Here is a 17,509-nt window from a genome sequence, read left to right on the forward strand (position 1 = left end):
GGGCTCCCCAGAGGAAGTGCTGGGGGTGACAAGTTCCTTTCCTGCCCAAGGCGTTTGCTTGACCTCTGTCAGCCACATCCTCTGGCCAGTGAGAGTTGTGGCTGTTGTGGGTGGGTGGCACCAGGCTGGCTTCACAGCAGAGGAGTTTCCCCAGGGACACCAAACCCTGAGAGTGCTCACAGAGCAAGGTGCCCTGTGCTGCTCCTTGTGCTCACCCCCATTTCACTGCAGCCCATGCTCCCTGTTCCCCGGAATACAGATCCCCAACATCTGCGGTGGGGAGTCCATCCCAGCTGGGAAAACACCCTGGCACCCCAATTCCAAGCTCACACACCCCCTGCCCCACAGACCCCCACTACTGAAGGTGACTGTCCCCAGGGAGCTGTGGCATCAGGACCCAGTCTGTGCCTACCACTGACCCCGTCCTCTGTTTCTGTCCCCTCCAGGGAGAAAGGTGCTGACAGAAGGTGCCCTGAAACTCTGGCTTCTCACAGGCTCAGCAGAATGATGCCAACAGTCCGAGAGCCCCCCGTGCCCCTCGCTGTGCCAATGTGATCTGTGGCACTGAGCCTGCTGTCTGGGACCTGTGGCACTGAGCCTGGTGGCCCCTGCCACGTCCCTGCTGCCCAAAGATGAGCGATGGCATGTGGATCTCGCTCAGCCCCGCCGAGTTTGCCCAGCTCCAGCAGTACACGGACTGTGAGTACCCCGTGTGCCCTCCTGGGATGAGAAGAGCGGGTTCAAAAATCCTGTTGGTCTGTGCTGGACCGGCGAGCTCCCTTCCCTTAGCGTCCTCCTGGAAAATTAGGTGATTCCTTAGATTTTGGGTGGGGAGGCTGGAAAAGTCTAAAATACCCCTACCCCTGGCTGGTTGGGGTCCCCATGCCTGCCTGCCCAGAAGGATTTAAGCTGAGCTTTGGGGGCCAGACACGTGAGCACAGCTCAGTACGTCTGAAGGCGGCTGGCTCCCACGTTCCTCACCAAAGTGAAATGCCAACCAGGAGAGCAGACTGGCTTTTCCCAAACACACAGAGCTGCTCCACAGCTTTGGGCTGCCAGCCCTCTGCGGTAATTTTCCTTAGTGCTTTTGCAGAGCAACACTCTGCCGCAGCTCCTGCCCAGGAAAGGAGATTAGCAGCAGCACTGAAGGGGTCCTGGAGCTGGGAGAAGCTGGAGAGAGCCTGGGCAAAGCTCAGAGATCCAGAACCAGGTCCTTGAGGTCCTGCCTGCCAGAGAGCTGGAGCGTGGGCGTGCTTTTTACAGCAGTTGATGGAGAAGTGGTGCAGCCCGTGGAGGTGATGACAGCAGGGCAGGGTGGGGCAGGAAAGCCACAGGATGAAGGGAGAAGGGGTGTAAAATCACAAGGGTGTTGCTTCGCAGAATTAGCATGGCCCTGGGGTGGGCAGGGTGCGTGGGAGGTGACTGAGAGGCAAAAGGGACACCGTGAGCTCTCTGAGACTGTCCTTGGGGACACTGTGCATCAGAAGGGTGAGGCTGGGGACGAGTTCCTCGTGTTCCCCAGTGGGGCCATGCTCCTGCCCACCAGCCAGAGACCTCAGACAGAGCTGCAGGCAGAGGTGTGTGTGCAATATCCCTCTCTGCATCTCATTCTGCCTCTCTGGAGGATGGTGGGCTTTGCTTTCTAGACCATAAAGCACCATCTGTAATGCTGGACTCAGAACACTGATGGCATCTTTGTTTTGTTAATCAAAGTGTGGTCAGCGAGGCTGCAGCATGGGCAGCTGCTTCCTCCCCTCTAGGATGGCTCAGCACTGGGCTGGGGAATGGGATTTGGGGGTCCTCCAAAGAGAGCCAGGATCCCTCTCCTTGAGTGTCCCAGACATCCCAGCCACTTGTGGTTCAGTGCCAAGTGCTGTCCCCAGCAGAGGGCTGGAGGGATCAGAGCCAGCGCAGCCCCCACGTGGAGAGAGGATTTCACAGTAATTAACAAGGCTGGTGTGTCTGAGAACCTTTAAAATGCACGTGCCCAGAGATGTGTGTGAAGGTGAGGACTGAATGCTTACTCACCTTGATCTTTTTTTTTTCAGTTTTTCCCTTTTTTCTCTGTTTTGAAAGGATGTATGTCCCTCCAGACACTCCAGCCCTAAGGACACTCAGCCAGGGAAAGTCTTTACTACTTGTGTGGAAATTTGCATGGACCAATCCAGTGACAGGACAAGAAGAAATGGCCACAAGGTTCAGATTGGTCATTCAGGAAAATTTCTTACCCAAAGGGTAGTCAAAATCTGAAACAGGCTGTCCAGGGCAGTGGTGATGTCACCATCCCTGGAGGTATTTAAAAGCCACAGAGATGGGGAACATTTCTATCTCAGTGGTGAACACAGTTGTGCTAGTTAATGGTTGGACTTGATGGTCTTAGAGGGTTTTTCCAACCTAAATGATTCCATGATTCTATGAATACAGATCTATTTCTCCCTCCTGGCACCTCTTGGAGATACCAATGGGCAGTCCAAGGCAGCCTCTGGGATGACAGGCCCTGCCAAGGGGTGCCAGCAGCCACCTGCACTGGGGCAGGCACTTCCAGGGGTGTGCTTGGCACACCAGAGCAGCTGGGACTGGAGTGTGGTCCACACCTTCCTTTCTTTGCTCTGGATCTCTGTTTATTTTCATACTGGTAGGAGGAAGTTCTCCATATATGTAAAGCTCCCAGGCCAGTTTTCCATATCTGCCCTGCCCTCTGATAGTGGAAGGGGAAGCAGAGCATGGGTGGCCTCTTCCAGGCACAGAAGGATCCAGAAATTGTATACCCAGCAGATAAACCCCTCTGCACCATCCTGCTGGTGGATGCTGAAGGCAGCCCAGTGGGGCCATGCTCAGCACAGTGCCTTTGTCTCCCCAGACTCCACCAAGAAGCTCAAGGATGTTCTGGAGGAGTTCAATGGGGACGGTGTCCTCTCGAGGTACAACCCTGAACAGGTACGGCCCTGTCCCCACCGTTGTCCCCCTGTGCTGCTGGCTGCTCCCAGCCCCTGCAGGCTCCCCCAGCCCAGCTCCCACAGCAGGAAGCAGCCAGGAGAAGGCAGGGCTGGCTGCCTGGCCCCCATTTCTCCCCGTGGGTTTGCTCCCAGGACTTGTTCCCTGGACCATGCCCACTGCGTAGCCATCCCACCCCAGTGAGAGCTTTCTGGGGCATTGCCTTTCCAGGCAGGATCTGGGATGGATTTACTCTCCCCCTAAAAGCAAATGACTTGGCCAGCACGGGGATGGGACAGCTCTGTGCCCTCTCACTCTCCTCCAAAGAAAGCTGGGATTATTTTTTCCAAGTATTGCTTTCAGAGGGACCTATTAGTGTGCCAGCAGGACAGAGCCTTCCATGGGGGCTGTAATCACTAGAATCAAGGCAAAATGAGAAAAATCAGTGGGCTGAACATGGTGAGGAGGGGCACAAAGGTACCCTGCTATTCCATGGTACAACCCGCCCCTCACTCTAGCTGGGGCTGCAGAAGCCATTGAGAAGACATTGTCCTCACACAATGGCAATGCCCAGCAGGGAAGGAGGAGGCACGGAGTCCTCAGGAGGAGGAGACCCCCATGGGGCTGGGCTGGAAGGTCCCACTGCTCTGCCCTTTCCTGCCACTCCCCCAGCTCCTGCCCTGGCTGCTGTCCCTGCTCCCTGCACCGCTCACCTGGCTCAGCCACTCTGGCACTGGGCATTTCTGCTGCCTCTGGGTCCCTTTAGATTACCTCCAGCCACAGGGATTTCAGAAGCCAGCAGTTTCAGGGAGGGCTCTGCAGCTGATGTGCCCGGTGAGGGGGGCCCAGGGCATGCAGCCCCGCACCCACTGGCAGCTCTGCACCCTTATGGTGGCCTGGGGCACCTCCATCCTCCTCCTCTGTCCACTCCCCAGCCCATCGACTACGAGGGCTTCTGCCTCTTCATGAAGACCTACCTGGAGGCAGATGTGCCCGAGGAGCTTTGCCAGCACCTCTTCACTTCCTTCAAGCGTAAGATCTGCCAAGCCTCCCCCGAGAGCCAGCACCAGAGCCCTGGTGTGTCACAGCACAGCACCCTCGGTGAGCCAGCCCTGTCACCCAGCTGGGCACCCTGGGCTCGCTCCCACCCTGCTGGGAATGAAGGGTGGGGGGTGGCATCTGAAGGGGGGGCCAGCTCACAACCCCATCTGTCCAATGGGTTCCCAAGGCCCTGTGCTGCTCCAGGGAGGGATTTCTATAGGATGCAATGGCACGCGCCCTTTCCTGTGCACATTCAGAGCCCGAGTCACTCTATGTCAGCATCTCCATGCAGACTGAGGTGACCTGTGCCTGTACTGGTGTGAGCAGCCCCCCTGTACTCAGCTGCACCAGGCACCCAACTCTGCCTCCACCCCCCCACCACCGACGCCCTTCCTGGCTGGATTCATGGCTTGTGGAGACATCTGCTGAAAGGACTATAAATTGCAAAGGGAAAGGGAAAACGTCCTCCAGCTTTGGCTGGTGATGGAGGACCACATCCTCCTTGTCTGGTCCTGAGCACTGTGGTGTCCATCACCTAGGGATGTGAGCACTGCTGGGAGCTACTGGAACAGGCATGAGGGTGAGGGGCCACCTGGGATACCCCTCAGAGATCCCTGGGGCTGGGATGCTGGGGCAGAGAGGCATGGGGCTAGCAGAGAGGACCCAGGGTGAGCACCCAGAGCCAAGTCCTGGAGGAAGGGCATAGACACCCTGATGTCATGCTGCCCTTGGGTTTGTCTTCTTTGCAGGGATCAATGGGAAAACCCTTCGAAGTGCTCTGGGACGACACACTCCCGAGCCCAAGAGCTGCCACAGCAACACAGCTGAGCCACAGCCAGCATCCCTCACCCTGGCATCGATCCCCAATGCCTCCCCCAGCTGGTCCAGATCATCCTCCCAGAAATCCACCACTGGCACCACTTCTGCTCAGAACTCCTCAGGCTCTTCCAAGATATCCGTGTCTCTGCTCAGCCCTCAGTCACCAGGTGAGCTTGGCTGGGGCTCCACAGGGAGACACGGGCAGTGACAAGCCCTCCACAGTTTCTGGACGAGTCCCCAGCGTGGTGGCAGTGACCTCCCAAACTCACTGGGCTCCTGGCATCTTGACCCCTTTTCTTGGCAAACTTAAGCTACCAGTCCCATCCCACAGAGCCCCCATCAGTCAATGTCTTAATTACCTGGCAGCATCTTGTAGTGAGGGGAAATGAGGCAGCGAGTCACAGCTGCCCCTTGCCCCAGCCCCTGCCAGCCCCTGAGGAAGGGCCCCTCTGCCAGGAGCATCCCTCCTGCTGTTGGCATTGGCATCAGTGAGCGTGGGCTGTCCTGGCACCCTGGCAAGCTGCCTTGCTGCCCACTGAGGTTCTCCCTCCTTCTGGGTGGGTGCTTGTTCCCAGCAGGACACGTTTCCGTGGGCTCCAGCTGCTCATCCTGCCCATAGATGCAGTGATGGAGGTGCGGGGGTCTGCACTCCGAGGACTGAGTGCCACTGCCCAGCCCTGTGCCTGTGATGGCATCAGCCCCAAGTGCCCTTTTGATGTCTATTCCCGTGTCCCCACTGTGTCCCAGCCCTGGCCCTGTGGTGTTACTCAGTCCCGAATGGGTCCCTGCCCAGAGTTTCCATGTCCCACCTGGTGACAATTCCTGGTCCAATGTCATCCCTGTGTGTGGCCTCTTTCCCTGCCCCCAGGCACGAGGAGCACAGAGAAGAGGTTGCCCTTCAGCCTGCGGAAAGGCCCCAGCTCCCTGAAAGCCACCCCACCTCCTCCTCCCACCCCTGTGGCCCAGGTGGTCCACCTGAAGGACATTGTCTGCTACCTGTCCCTGCTGGAGAGGGGACGAGCAGAGGACAAGCTGGAGTGTAAGTGTGACCCTGGAGTCATGCTGTGTGGAGGGGGAACCAGTGGATCAGGGTGTCACCTGCAGGGGGGTTTGCCTGAGGACAAGTGCAGGGCTGGATGCTCCTGTCCACTTGGGAAAAACACTCAGCATTCCCTTCTGTTCCTGCCTGTGTCTGGCCAAGGGGCCTTGATACTCCACAGCCTTGGGCTCATATGTCACCCTGGCTGAGCCAGCACCGTGTTGCTCCCTCCCTGAAGCTCCAGCAGCCTGGAACAGGGTGCCTGGGGCACTCTGGGGTGCCCCAGGGCTGGGATCTGATTATCAGCAGCTTCTCTCTTCTCTCCAGTTATGTTTCGCCTCTATGATACCGATGGAAACGGTGTTCTGGACAGCTCGGTGAGCCTTCCCTTGGGACAGAAATCAGGGGCTGCTCAGGGGGCTGGAGACATGCAGGACACTGTTGGGATGCCCACTGCCCTGGTGAGGTCCCCCAAAAAGGGGCAGGGATATGGGAAAGGAAGTGGAAAGTAACAGCTGGACTGCAGAGCTGGGGATCATGTGCCAGCTCTGCTGCATCCAGCAGGAGCTAGAAAAAAATCCACCCACCAAGAGTTGTAGCTCTACATCAGGTCATGGTATTTCAGGAAAAAAAGAAACATCTTGCACAGCTCCTTCTCCTATGATGTTTTCTCTTTGTTCTTTGGGTGTTGCCCTTGAAACCTGCTGCAAATAAAATCTGGTTTATCAGAATAGTTTTTCCCAAGGAAATCCCATTACATATTTTCTTGCAGGTTTTTCAGGGTAGTAGGCCCTGAAAAAAGGAGCACCCACTGAAGACTGGGGTGTTGCTGTTGAGACTGGTGGGACTGGGGTTGCCTTGGGCATATGGGAACGTAGACCTTGGAGGCTTGGGGCTGGACACTCAGCTCATGCCTGGAGCTGTCCCTAACACTGGGCACTACCTTCCCTGTGTGCTTAGGAGCTGGATCGTATCATCAACCAGATGGTGCACGTGGCTGAGTACCTGGAGTGGGACTCCACCGAGCTGAAGCCTGTGAGTGCTGGGGCTGGAGGCAGAGCCAGAGCCCTGGATGGCATCACTGGATCACCACATTTTGTCCCTCCTCCAGATCCTGAAGGATATGATGGAAGAGATCGATTACAACCACGATGGCACTGTGACACTGGAGGAGTGGATCCGGGGGGGCATGACCACCATCCCCTTGCTGGTCCTCCTGGGGATGGAGACGGTGAGTGTCCCTGTGGACACCTACTTCAGCTGGTCCAGCCCACCCCCAGCAACAGACCACACACTCATACAGCACCACACAGCCCCACACTGGCCCCTGCTGACACCCCCACCCTGCCCCCTTCACCCCCCAAATCTTTCCAAGCTCATTTTGTGATCTGCATGTGCCCAAGCAGGCTAGGCTTGCTCCTTGCTATTGCAGCTCACTCCAGTTGGATGAACATTTAATCAAAACCTAAGATGAGTACCTAAAATGGCATCCACACCTCTTGTAGAGTGAGGTTTAAAGAGCAAATGTGGGGTTGTTGGGACGCCCTTTATTTCTCAGTATTGTTTTTTCATCCTTTTGGCCTTTTTTTTTTCAAGTGCATCCCTAGCCATAAGGTAATAGTTTGCAGGGAAAGATGGTTTTGCTCATGGTGGCCATGATTCCCCTGGAGAGGTGGGGTTGGGGACAGGCTTTCTGGCAGAAGAAAAATCAAGAAAGCAGGGAATTTTAACTGGCACCTGCAAAGCATTCATGCCTGGCCCCAGATGAAGAGGTTTGTGCTTTTGTCACCCCATGGTGGCGGTGGCGGCTTGACCCCAAATGTGAAGTCACCTTCCTGTCAGCTGCCAAGATCCTCTCTGTGGCTGGGCTGTGCCAAGAGTCAGTGGGAGCTGGAGCTGGATGTGCCCAGGGTGATGCAGGGGCAGGGATGCTCTGGGGAGCACCAAGAGAGAAGGGAATAGGGGGAGCCCATGATCCTGCTGGGAGCAAACTCCCAGAAACACCATGGGGTTTTTAGGGGATGAAAAACTGATACAAATGATGGGCTGAGCGTGGTGGGACTCTCTTGGGAGCAGAGGAGTGGTCCCTCACCTTCACTCTCCTGCCCTGCAGAATGTGAAGGATGATGGGCAACATGCCTGGAGGCTGAAGCACTTCAAGAAACCTGCCTACTGCAACTTCTGCCGCACCATGCTGCTGGGGGTCCGCAAGCAGGGCCTCTGCTGCTCCTGTGAGTGCCAGAATGCTGCACTCCCACACTCGTGGCTCCTGCCACATCCAGTGGTGCCCTGGGGAGGGAGGACTGGTCCCTGTTAGTGCTGAGCCCCGTGTATGCTGCAGGCTGAGTGGGGAGGGGGCAACTCCCATGCTGGGGAGTGATGCTGACACCTTCCTGGTGGCTCTTGGGTTCGTGGTGGCCTGGAAGTGTTGGGTAACAGCTGGGCTCATTCTGTGATCATTCTGTGGCTCTATGATTTTTCTTTCTCACCAGTCTGCAAGTACACGGTCCATGAGAGGTGTGTGTCCAAAGACATTGCTTCCTGCATCAGCACCTACGTTAAATCCAAGAGGAACACAACCGTGAGTAGGCAGCTGGTGCATTTCTGAGTAATGTGTCCTGGTCCCTTCTTCCTGCTCTGCTTCCCCACAGCTTCTTCCCCTGGGTTTTGCCCCTCACACCCTGGGCAGCAGCTCATGGGCATTCCCAGCATCCAAAGCCTTGCAGGATGCACCCCATCCCCAGTCCCCAGGCACCTACATGACCCCCAGCTCCAATATGTGTTGTGGTTCTGCACAGGGGCTGTGCAAAGGGATTGGATCAGCAGCATCCCTGCAGGACAAGCTTCCAAAATACTGGCGGATGCCCTTAGCAGGAGGGAGATGCCTGTGGGTCAGTGGGTGCTGTCCCACAGTGTCCCCGTGCTTTGCAGGTGATGCAGCACACCTGGATCGAGGGCAATTCACCTGCCAAGTGTGACAGATGTCACAAGAGCATCAAGTGCTACCAGGGTATCACTGGCCTGCACTGTGTCTGGTGCCAAGTCACGGTGAGTACACCGGTCTGGGGCACATCCACAGTGCCTGCATGGCCGGCTCTGGGCTCCTGATCAGGAGAAGACAGGTGGGCAGTTCCACATCCCTTCCTCCTGCCCCTCCAGCTCCACAACAAGTGTGCCTCCCATGTGAAGCCAGAGTGTGATGGGGGCCCACTGCGGGACCACATCTTGCTCCCATCCTATATCTGCCCAGTTGTCCTGGTAAGTGCCCCCCTTGTCCTGGTGAGTGCCCCCCTCCTCGCTGCCAGTGGTGGGGACCCAGCAGGGCAGTGCTGAAGCTGATCTGCCCCCCCCGGCTGCTGGCACTGCCTCTTGGGCAGTGTGGGCATCCATGCCTTGGTTCCCCAAAGGACAGGCAGTCCCACTGCCGACGGTCGGAGAGCGACTCCCCTGCCAGCACCAGCCCCGAGGACAGCCAGGGCTTCAAGTTCAACTCCACCACGGTGGATGGGCAAGGGCTGCAGGTAGGTTCTTGCACTGGGCTGCAGGTGAGCTCTGCCACTCAACCCAAGAGCAGGCAGGAATTCCCAGCTGCGTTTTCTGCCCTGCAGATCAGCCCTCAGCCCGGGACACACCCTCTGCTCGTGTTCGTGAACCCCAAGAGTGGAGGAAGGCAAGGGGAGCGGTAGGTGGGGTCCTGCCTGGGAACAGCTTCCCCCTGGGGTTGGGGGCTGCTGGCAGAAGCTGGGCAGCCCTCGGGCATCCCCTGTGGTGTGGGAATCACCTATGTGACGTTCCTGATGTCTCTCTCTTCCCAGGGTCCTCCGGAAGTTTCACTACCTGCTCAACCCACGCCAGGTGTACAACCTGGACCGCGGTGGGCCCACACCAGGGTATGGATTTGCTGCAGATGATCCTCTGCCCCCTCCCACAGAGCTCTGCTCTCCCAAGTCACCCCTTGTCTCTCTTGGCTTTCTCCAGGCTGAACTTCTTTCGGGACACTCCAGATTTCCGTGTGCTGGCCTGTGGAGGGGACGGCACGGTGGGTTGGATCCTGGACTGCATAGGTGAGCAAGGGACAGCTGTGTTCCTGCAGAGCATCACCCACCTGCATCCTTGGTGATCTGCCACAGATTCCCAAGATTCCCTCAGTGAAAGTGGGGTGGTGATCCTGCCAGGCAGCATCATTCGAGGCTGCTGGCTGAGGAGGGACATGGAGAGGAGCAGGGAATGAGCCTTGTCAGCCCCAAACTTCTCTTCTCCCTTGAACTGCAGATAAGGCAAACCTGGTGAAGCACCCACCGGTGGCCGTCCTGCCCCTGGGAACGGGCAATGACCTCGCACGGTGCCTGCGCTGGGGAGGAGGTGAGGACAGGCCAGCATCATCCAGAGGGTGGCCAGCCCTTGGGAACCCCTCAGCGTGGCCATCCACAGGGGAGGGAGGACTCCTGGGCTCCTGGGATGCAGTTCAGAGCTGCATCTAAGCCTGGTGCCTCTGACTCCTTCCAAAAATAGCAGCTGCTGCTTTCTGAACCCTCTGCAGCCGGGTCTTGCCCAAACTTCTCCATTTGGAGAGCCCTGCCATTAGCCAAAATCTCTGCCACTGCTGCAAGAATGTGCCATAGCAGCAGCCTGGCTATGACATGGCCGTGCTCCCCTTCATCCTCTTTCCCTTCCAGGCTATGAAGGAGGCAACCTGATGAAGGTCCTGAAAGACATAGAGCACAGCACAGAGGTGATGCTGGACCGCTGGCACATCGACATCATTCCTACTGACAGGGAGGCCAACGGAGATCCCGTCCCATCCACTATCATCAACAACTACTTCTCCATTGGGGTGGTGAGTTCCATGGGGCAGGAGTTGGTTTCTCCTTTCCTGTTCCTCCTTGCTCACACTGCCAACCTCCCTCCATCTCCTGGCCTTTTGGTTTTTTCTTCTGATGTTATTTTCATTTGTAAAGGCAGTGCCAAGATACATAAGCAGACATGGGATCTCTGTCTTCCCAGTGGGAATGTTGCAAGAGTGTGAAAGGAGCTTAAACAGGATTCAGGGAAATTTAGGGTTCCAAAGACAAGGACTGCCAAGACATCAGCAAAGCCCTGCTTTGGTGTTTGGACCCATGTTCCCCCATATTTTCCTGACCTAGAGAGGTTAGGAAGCTTGTGGGGGATGAAGCCCTGTGCCATGGGGGTTTCCCCAGTGCTGGGGGTCAGTTCTGAGAGCAGGAGTTTTGGGGAAAGCCCTTCTTTTCCCGGGGACTTGTGGCATTTTTGTCCTGTGCCAAGGGTGCCACCATGGCAGGGGTCACTCACCTGCAGCGCTGCAGGATGCTTCTGAGTTCACATCAGCTCCTGCTAATGAAGGTGGCATTTGGTGACAGCTTCTAAGTTGGGCTTAAACACCCCCACTGTGCATAAGGAGAGGCTGTGGTGAGTTTCAGGAGAGCTGCCATCCTGCCAGGGGAGCTGTCAAAGTGCAGGGTCTTGGGGTGTCCCCAGAGCCCCACTGCTCCATTGGGTGCCTTTCCTTCCCTCTCATCATCCCTTCCATGCAGAGCCCCTGTCATGAGGGAAGGAGGCCAAGTGCACTAATTATGTCCCACCATCACCTCAGACCATCAATGTCATCATAAATGACACCGTGTCATTGTGCCACAGGGACCAGTGGCAAGCATGAAGAGCTGAGCACCCCTGTCCTGGTGGGCTGGGGATTCTCTTTCTCTGCTGTGCCACTGATGTCTCTGTGCTCTCCACAGGATGCCTCCATCGCCCACCGCTTCCACATCATGCGAGAAAAACACCCTGAGAAGTTCAACAGCAGGTAAGGGCCCTCCCAAGAGCTGGGTTTGGGGGGACTCCCTGCCACAGCCATGCACTACAAGAGGATTTGGTGTCTGACCAACCTTAGGGGACAGGCAGGGCATGAACCAGGCGTGGTGGGGGTCCAGGGCCAGGCATGGTGGTGGTTTGGAATGCTTCTTCAAGTCCCATGTGGTATGGCAGGCTGCTGAAACTTGGCCACACACCCAGTTACATTCATTCATGCTTTATAATTAGTATGGAATTCCAGGACAGGCAGGAGCAGGCCAGGCAGGGAGGGCAGGGCAGGCAGCAGGTCACAGCTCGTTCCCACTGTGCTCAGGGTGTATGGAAATGGGGAGATGGCAGGAGGAGCTGTGGCTTGTGACCCCCATCCCCAGGTTTAGAAATACCGGATAGAAAAATCTCTTGAGTGGACTAAAGTGTCTGGCTCTGCCCTGGGTGTCAGAGCCAGGTCTGCTTGAGCCACCCTCTGACAGCATCCCCCATCCTACCACACAACTCATTAGGGCCATGATGCCAGTGGTCCCTCTCCACAATGGCTTGTGTCCTCATCCATGGCTCATGTCCCCATCACAGCAGCTCCAGGCAGTCTCTGGCAGCCCATCCTGCTGCTGACTGGGGCAAGACATTGCTTCCAAGTGGGATACTGACATGTCTCTGTGCCCTAGGATGAAGAACAAGCTGTGGTACTTTGAATTCGGGACATCAGAGACCTTTGCAGCCACCTGCAAGAAGCTCCATGACTATGTTGAGGTTGAGGTGAGTTTCCTGGCAGGGTCCCTGGCTCTCGCCATGGCACAAAGGCTTTTTGGAGCCGTTGCCCATGGATCCCTGAGCTGTCTGGGGAGAGAGGGTGCCACCATGGCTTTGACCCCTCACTGTAGCAGAAGGACATGATGGCTGGCAGGACCCCTTATTCCACCCCACAACGCTCTCCACAAAGCCACCCAGCTGTGGGCAGAAGAACAATCCTGTATTCCCCACTTCCAGCTGTATTTGAGAGCATGCCTGGAACATTCTCCCTGTAAATTCCACGCTGCTCCCAGCCCTTACTGGATGACATGGAAACAGCCTTTAATTAGAGCTGGGAGGAGGGCCCGTGGTTGCTAAGAGTGCTGTCACTTCTCTGCGCTGGGGATTTGGGCTCTAAACTCCTGTCTCTCCCTATCTCTGGATAATCCACCCTTTTATAACTTAGGCTGGAGGGTGGGGGGAGAAAATAGCACTTGCTGCAAGAGGTGGTGGGAGACAGAGCAGGTGGTGGGTGCAGGGTGCTGGTGGTGGGCAGAGAGCAGAGCTGGCCCTGCACACGTGTGGCCATAGGCAGAGGGATTTTGATGCCTTGTTTCTATAAGGGGAGTTTCTTCCCTTCCCAAAGCCTGGGGTGGGTAGCTGCACCCTTGGAAAGTTGTGGGAAGGGGCAGGTCCAGCCCAGTCACAACCATCTCACCCCCTTCCCCATCCATGCAGCAGTGTCCCAGGGTGGATAAAAGTCCGTGTTTGTGGAGTTGGATGCTGCTGGAGATGGGCACGAGGTTCCCCCCTTTTCCTTCTCAGGGCGCTCCCCACCAAGTGTGCATCCCCACTGCCAGGAAAGTGTTAATTCCACAGCATTTGAAGTTGAAAGCAGCCGCCTGTCCTCCCTCCAGCTCCAAGGCAACTGTCAGCCTTGCAGTGAAATAGCAGTTTTGTTTTGGAAATTGGCACTCGTTCCCCCTACAACTCCTGGAAATGAATTTGCTTTTTCCCCCAGCTGCAAATTTCTCCTTCCAGCCTCTCTGCCAGCGCGCCGTCAGCTGCCCCTGCTCAAAGGGCCCATTGTAGCTCTCTGGCAGGATCTGGGGAGGGCTGTGCAGGGAAAATCGCTCCTGCCCGCGGCTCTGGGCAGGCGTGGGTGGCTGTGGGCAGGAACAGGCCCCTGCAGCATCCCAGCATCCTGCACTCCCTGGCAGCCAGCTCACTCCCATCCCAGCGTGGCTGGGTTGGCACCCGTCGCTTTGCTGGCAGGTGGGAAAGGTGCCTGCGGTTGGGGGTGATGCTCGAGGTGTGTTGTCCATCCCACAAGGAATCAGAGCCCTCTCTCTTGCTTGGTAGCCGCTGCTCAGAGCATTAAGGTGTTTTCTCTTCCTACAAATCACAATATCATTAAGATGTATTGAGAACGAAAGGATTAGCATCCTTTCCAAGCTTTGGAGAGATAGCTCTTCCCTCCCAAACCAGAAGATTCCTGCTTTTTTGCTTTCAGTGTGAGGCTAAAAATAAGATCCCACAGCACCAGGGGAGGCAGAAAGGATCTGACACACCGAGGTATTCACTCGTGTGAGTGTCCAGCTCCACATACACGGAGCTGATGTCCTCAGAACAGGCCAAAGGGGTGATAAAAATTAGCTCTAGACCTTTGTTAGAGGAAAAAAAAAACAGAACTGGAGCAGCAGAAGGGGCTTATTAGCCCACTTCATTCCTCTCAGCACAAGAAGCGAGGGCAGAGATGCCTTTGCACCACCAAAATGCAAGGAAAAAGCTGTGCTGGGATTCACTGAAACACAGCGTGGCAGGTAAAGAGCAGATGCGTCAAGGAAAATAGGAATGCTTTATAGAAATTCAAGTTGGATGGAAAAGTGGCTGCTTTTACCAGAGGTGTTTAGGAAGGGGATCCATGCCTGGGTAGCATGAGAAGATCTGAAGTTAAGAAATGCATTTCCATGGCTGCTGCTGTGAATCCTGTGGGAAAGCTGCAGGCAATGGATATTTTAACTTTTGCAGGAAATTTTCAGCTGAGGCAGTCCTGCTGCATGTCAGCAAAGCCAGGGATGTCAGTTCTGTGTGCTGTGCTGTGGTTCTGCTCTCTGACATTCTCCCCTCTGACACCTTCCCCTAATTTCCTTCCAGCCTTATTGCTAGTTTCCAAATGGCACTTGAAGACAAACTGGTTTGAGCTACTTTTTGGACAGCCAAACTTTCCAGTCTTTCGGAGTCAGTTTGGATAAGGAGAGGGGGGAAAGCAGGTGCTGGAGCTCCTTGGGTGGAAGTCACTTCAGGGTCAAGGTGGTGTTGCCACCTGTTTTGGGCCACACCACCGAGTCTAGCCAAGGTTTCATGTGGTCCCCCAGGAATTTGCTTTTTTGAAACTGCCGTTTTGCACCTGTAGTAAAACTCCTATGGGAGTAGAGGGGGGAGCAGCACAAGGAGTGTGAGCACAAGGAGCTGATAATCCCTCTGGGAAAGCGAAGTGGGAGGGTATTTGCATCTCTGGCCACTCTGGAGCCGCCAGTGCCCTCCAGAGACCATCCGGTGTCACTGTACTCAGGGACCCACCTTTCTGTGGCGGGGACAGGAGGGGGCTCCACATGGTGGGCACAGCTCCTCCAACCCCCCTGACACCACCCTGTACCCGGCAGTGCGATGGGACCCTGCTGGACCTGAGCAACACATCCCTGGAGGGCATCGCCGTCCTCAACATCCCCAGCATGTACGGGGGCTCCAACCTGTGGGGTGAGACCAAGAAGCAGCGTGGGTACAACCGGCTGGGCAAGAAGGCACCAGAGAAGCTGCCTGGCACGGTGGTCACCGATGCCAAGGAGCTGAAGTTCTGCGTGCAGGGTGAGTGCTGGGCAGCAGGGGAGTGTGGGGTCAGCACAGGGGCACTGGGCACCCACCGCCTCTGGAGTAACAGCACTGGAGGAGTTGTTAGCAGCTCTGTGTCTTTTGGGGTGCCAGGGTGACCCCACAGTATAGCAGAGGAAGAGCTGGAAGCCAGCTGCAGAGCTGGCACCAAGGGTTTTTGGAAGCACCTTGCCAGGCTCCAGCACAGTGCTGCCAGACTGGATGTGGGGTTTGGGAGCAGCAGAACACACGCTGAGCCCAGCTGGCACCTTGTGCCCACTGCAAAGGCCACCAGAGCCACCCCCGTGGGCAGGGACAGCCCCAAGTGCTGGCAGCGTTTCCCAGTGGGGAGTAGTGGGGTAGAAAGCAGCCAGCAAATTACACAAAGTGCCTGGCTTTTCCACCCACCACCTCCCACAGCCTGGGGCTGCAGTGGGAATCAACCCCTCTGTGATGTGGCTGCCAGAACAGCAGTGTCACATCCCAGACTGTCACTGCCTGTCCCTTGCTGCATGAGCCGGTGGCAACAGGCAGGGACAGCAGGGGACAGCAGGGCTGGTGCCCTAGGGACATCCCCACTCGTGGGTGGGTAAGAGGGCATGGGAGGCTCAGAGGATTTCTCAGGGGTAATAGGGGGTGTATGTGAAAGAGGGCCCTGAAGCAGAGAGCTGTGCCACTGTCAGGTGTCCTTGCTGGTGGCCCAGAAGAGCAGGATGAGCTGTGACCAGAGGTGATATCCTGGGATTTGACCAGGTATTCTGCCACATGTGCTGGCTTCTGGGGAGCTGCAGCACCCCAGGGCACCCAGACAAGGGGTGTCATCATTTCATGCACGACAAACAAACAGTCCAAGGTCTGGTGGGGGTCTGGGCTGGTACCATGTAGCCATGCAGGCCCAGGTGCTGTTTCAGACTAGGAGTACTTTTGCTCCAAACATTTTGGATAGCAGCATTGCCCAGCTCTGGAAACACCCAGGTTGGTGGTCTTGGGACACAGAGGACATCAGGATAAATCCTCTCAGTGCCTCCAGCTCCAGTGTGCTTCAGGACAGTCAGCAGCCCTGGTTTAGTGACCCTGAGGTTTTGAATGGGGGCAGAAGGCAGGGGATACCTGAGGATGGGGGGACCAGCTCAGATCCCTCTCTGTTGCAGACCTCAGCGACCATCTCCTGGAGGTGGTGGGGCTGGAAGGTGCCATGGAAATGGGACAGATCTACACGGGGCTGAAGAGTGCAGGGAAGAGACTGGCCCAGTGTTCCTCCGTCATCATCAGGTATTTGCCTTCTTCACGGCTGAGTGCCCGACCGACAGAGAAACATGACACCTGTGTCACCGCCTTTTCTTTGTGCCTTGCAGGACGTCCAAGCTGCTGCCCATGCAGGTGGATGGGGAGCCCTGGATGCAGCCGTCCTGCACCGTGAGTGCCCAGGGATGGGGCAACAGGGGCTGGCAGGATGCTGGGATGGGGCAGCAGGGGTGGGACAGCCTTGGCTCCTGGTGGCAAAGCTGCTGGATTTGGAGGGAGGCTGTTGTGCTTGCTCAAAGCCCGAGCAGCTGTGACTCTGTGCCCAGGACAGCCCTGGGCTCACGACATGCCCTTTCCTGATGGCTGGGCACAGCAGCATACCTCCCTGGGGGAGCTGCAGGAGGCTCCCCTACCATTTCTCCTCTCCCCATCCCAGCACTGCCTGGACATTATTCCAGAGCTCTTCACCCTGGTGCTGAGCTGCTCCGAGCTTCACAGGGTTGCTCCTGAAGGTCCTGGGGGGCTCAGGACACTCTTACTGAGCTGGGTTTTTCTGCTTCTTTTCAGGTCAAAATTACACATAAAAGCCAGGTGCCCATGCTGCTGGGCCCTCCCCAGAAGAGCAGCTTCTTTTTCCTGAAGAGGAGAAACTGAACCTGGGATTAAAGCATCATCCAAGGATCCACAGCCTGGAGGCACTCAGCATCCCAGGCACCTGCCTGATGCAGGAGTCCCCAAATCCCTGTCCTGTGGAGGGGACAGAAACTCCCCCTTCAAGCCCAGTGGGGTTTATTTATTGTGGGAAGGTTTTGTCGTCTCCTTCCTGATCACCAGAAGCATCCTCTCAAGTTGGGATGGAAGAAGGGGGATAAGGCAGGCTGGCATGCAGCGAGCACATTTGCTGGAGCAGCACTAGGACTGGGATTTTTTTTTCCCCTTTTATTTAAATACCCTCCAGCCAAGCTGCCAGTGAATGTGCTCCTAAGGCAGCACTAAACTCCACTTATT

The 17,509-nt window shown here is 56.4% G+C and overlaps 1 protein-coding gene across 1 annotated transcript; it reads left to right on the plus strand.

Moving 5' to 3' along the window:
• The first annotated feature begins 632 nt into the window (after positions 1 to 632).
• LOC134047566 (diacylglycerol kinase beta-like) lies at positions 633 to 17,189 on the plus strand. The gene is made up of 23 exons (XM_062498815.1): positions 633 to 699; positions 2,861 to 2,937; positions 3,870 to 4,048; positions 5,685 to 5,833; positions 6,161 to 6,210; positions 6,794 to 6,868; positions 6,945 to 7,064; positions 7,947 to 8,064; positions 8,326 to 8,414; positions 8,765 to 8,881; positions 8,993 to 9,091; positions 9,241 to 9,354; positions 9,442 to 9,515; positions 9,649 to 9,723; positions 9,812 to 9,897; positions 10,106 to 10,195; positions 10,510 to 10,670; positions 11,587 to 11,651; positions 12,322 to 12,412; positions 15,052 to 15,253; positions 16,408 to 16,528; positions 16,612 to 16,672; positions 17,069 to 17,189. Exons 1-23 carry the CDS (start codon positions 633 to 635, stop codon positions 17,153 to 17,155), a joined length of 2,367 nt encoding a protein of 788 aa, XP_062354799.1. The 3' UTR covers positions 17,156 to 17,189.
• Positions 17,190 to 17,509: the final 320 nt, after the last annotated feature.

Source organism: Cinclus cinclus, chromosome 10 (genome assembly GCF_963662255.1).
Source record: "Cinclus cinclus chromosome 10, bCinCin1.1, whole genome shotgun sequence".
NCBI lineage: Eukaryota > Metazoa > Chordata > Aves > Passeriformes > Cinclidae > Cinclus > Cinclus cinclus.

Excerpts from the sequence above, each read along its gene's own strand:
- LOC134047566 (XM_062498815.1), top strand. The coding sequence starts at position 633 with ATGAGCGATGGCATGTGGATCTCGCTCAGCCCCGCCGAGTTTGCCCAG. Across the intron at positions 5,834-6,160 it reads AGCAGAGGACAAGCTGGAGT|TTATGTTTCGCCTCTATGAT; the intron begins GTAAGTGTGACC and ends TCTTCTCTCCAG. Across the intron at positions 6,869-6,944 it reads ACTCCACCGAGCTGAAGCCT|ATCCTGAAGGATATGATGGA; the intron begins GTGAGTGCTGGG and ends TCCCTCCTCCAG.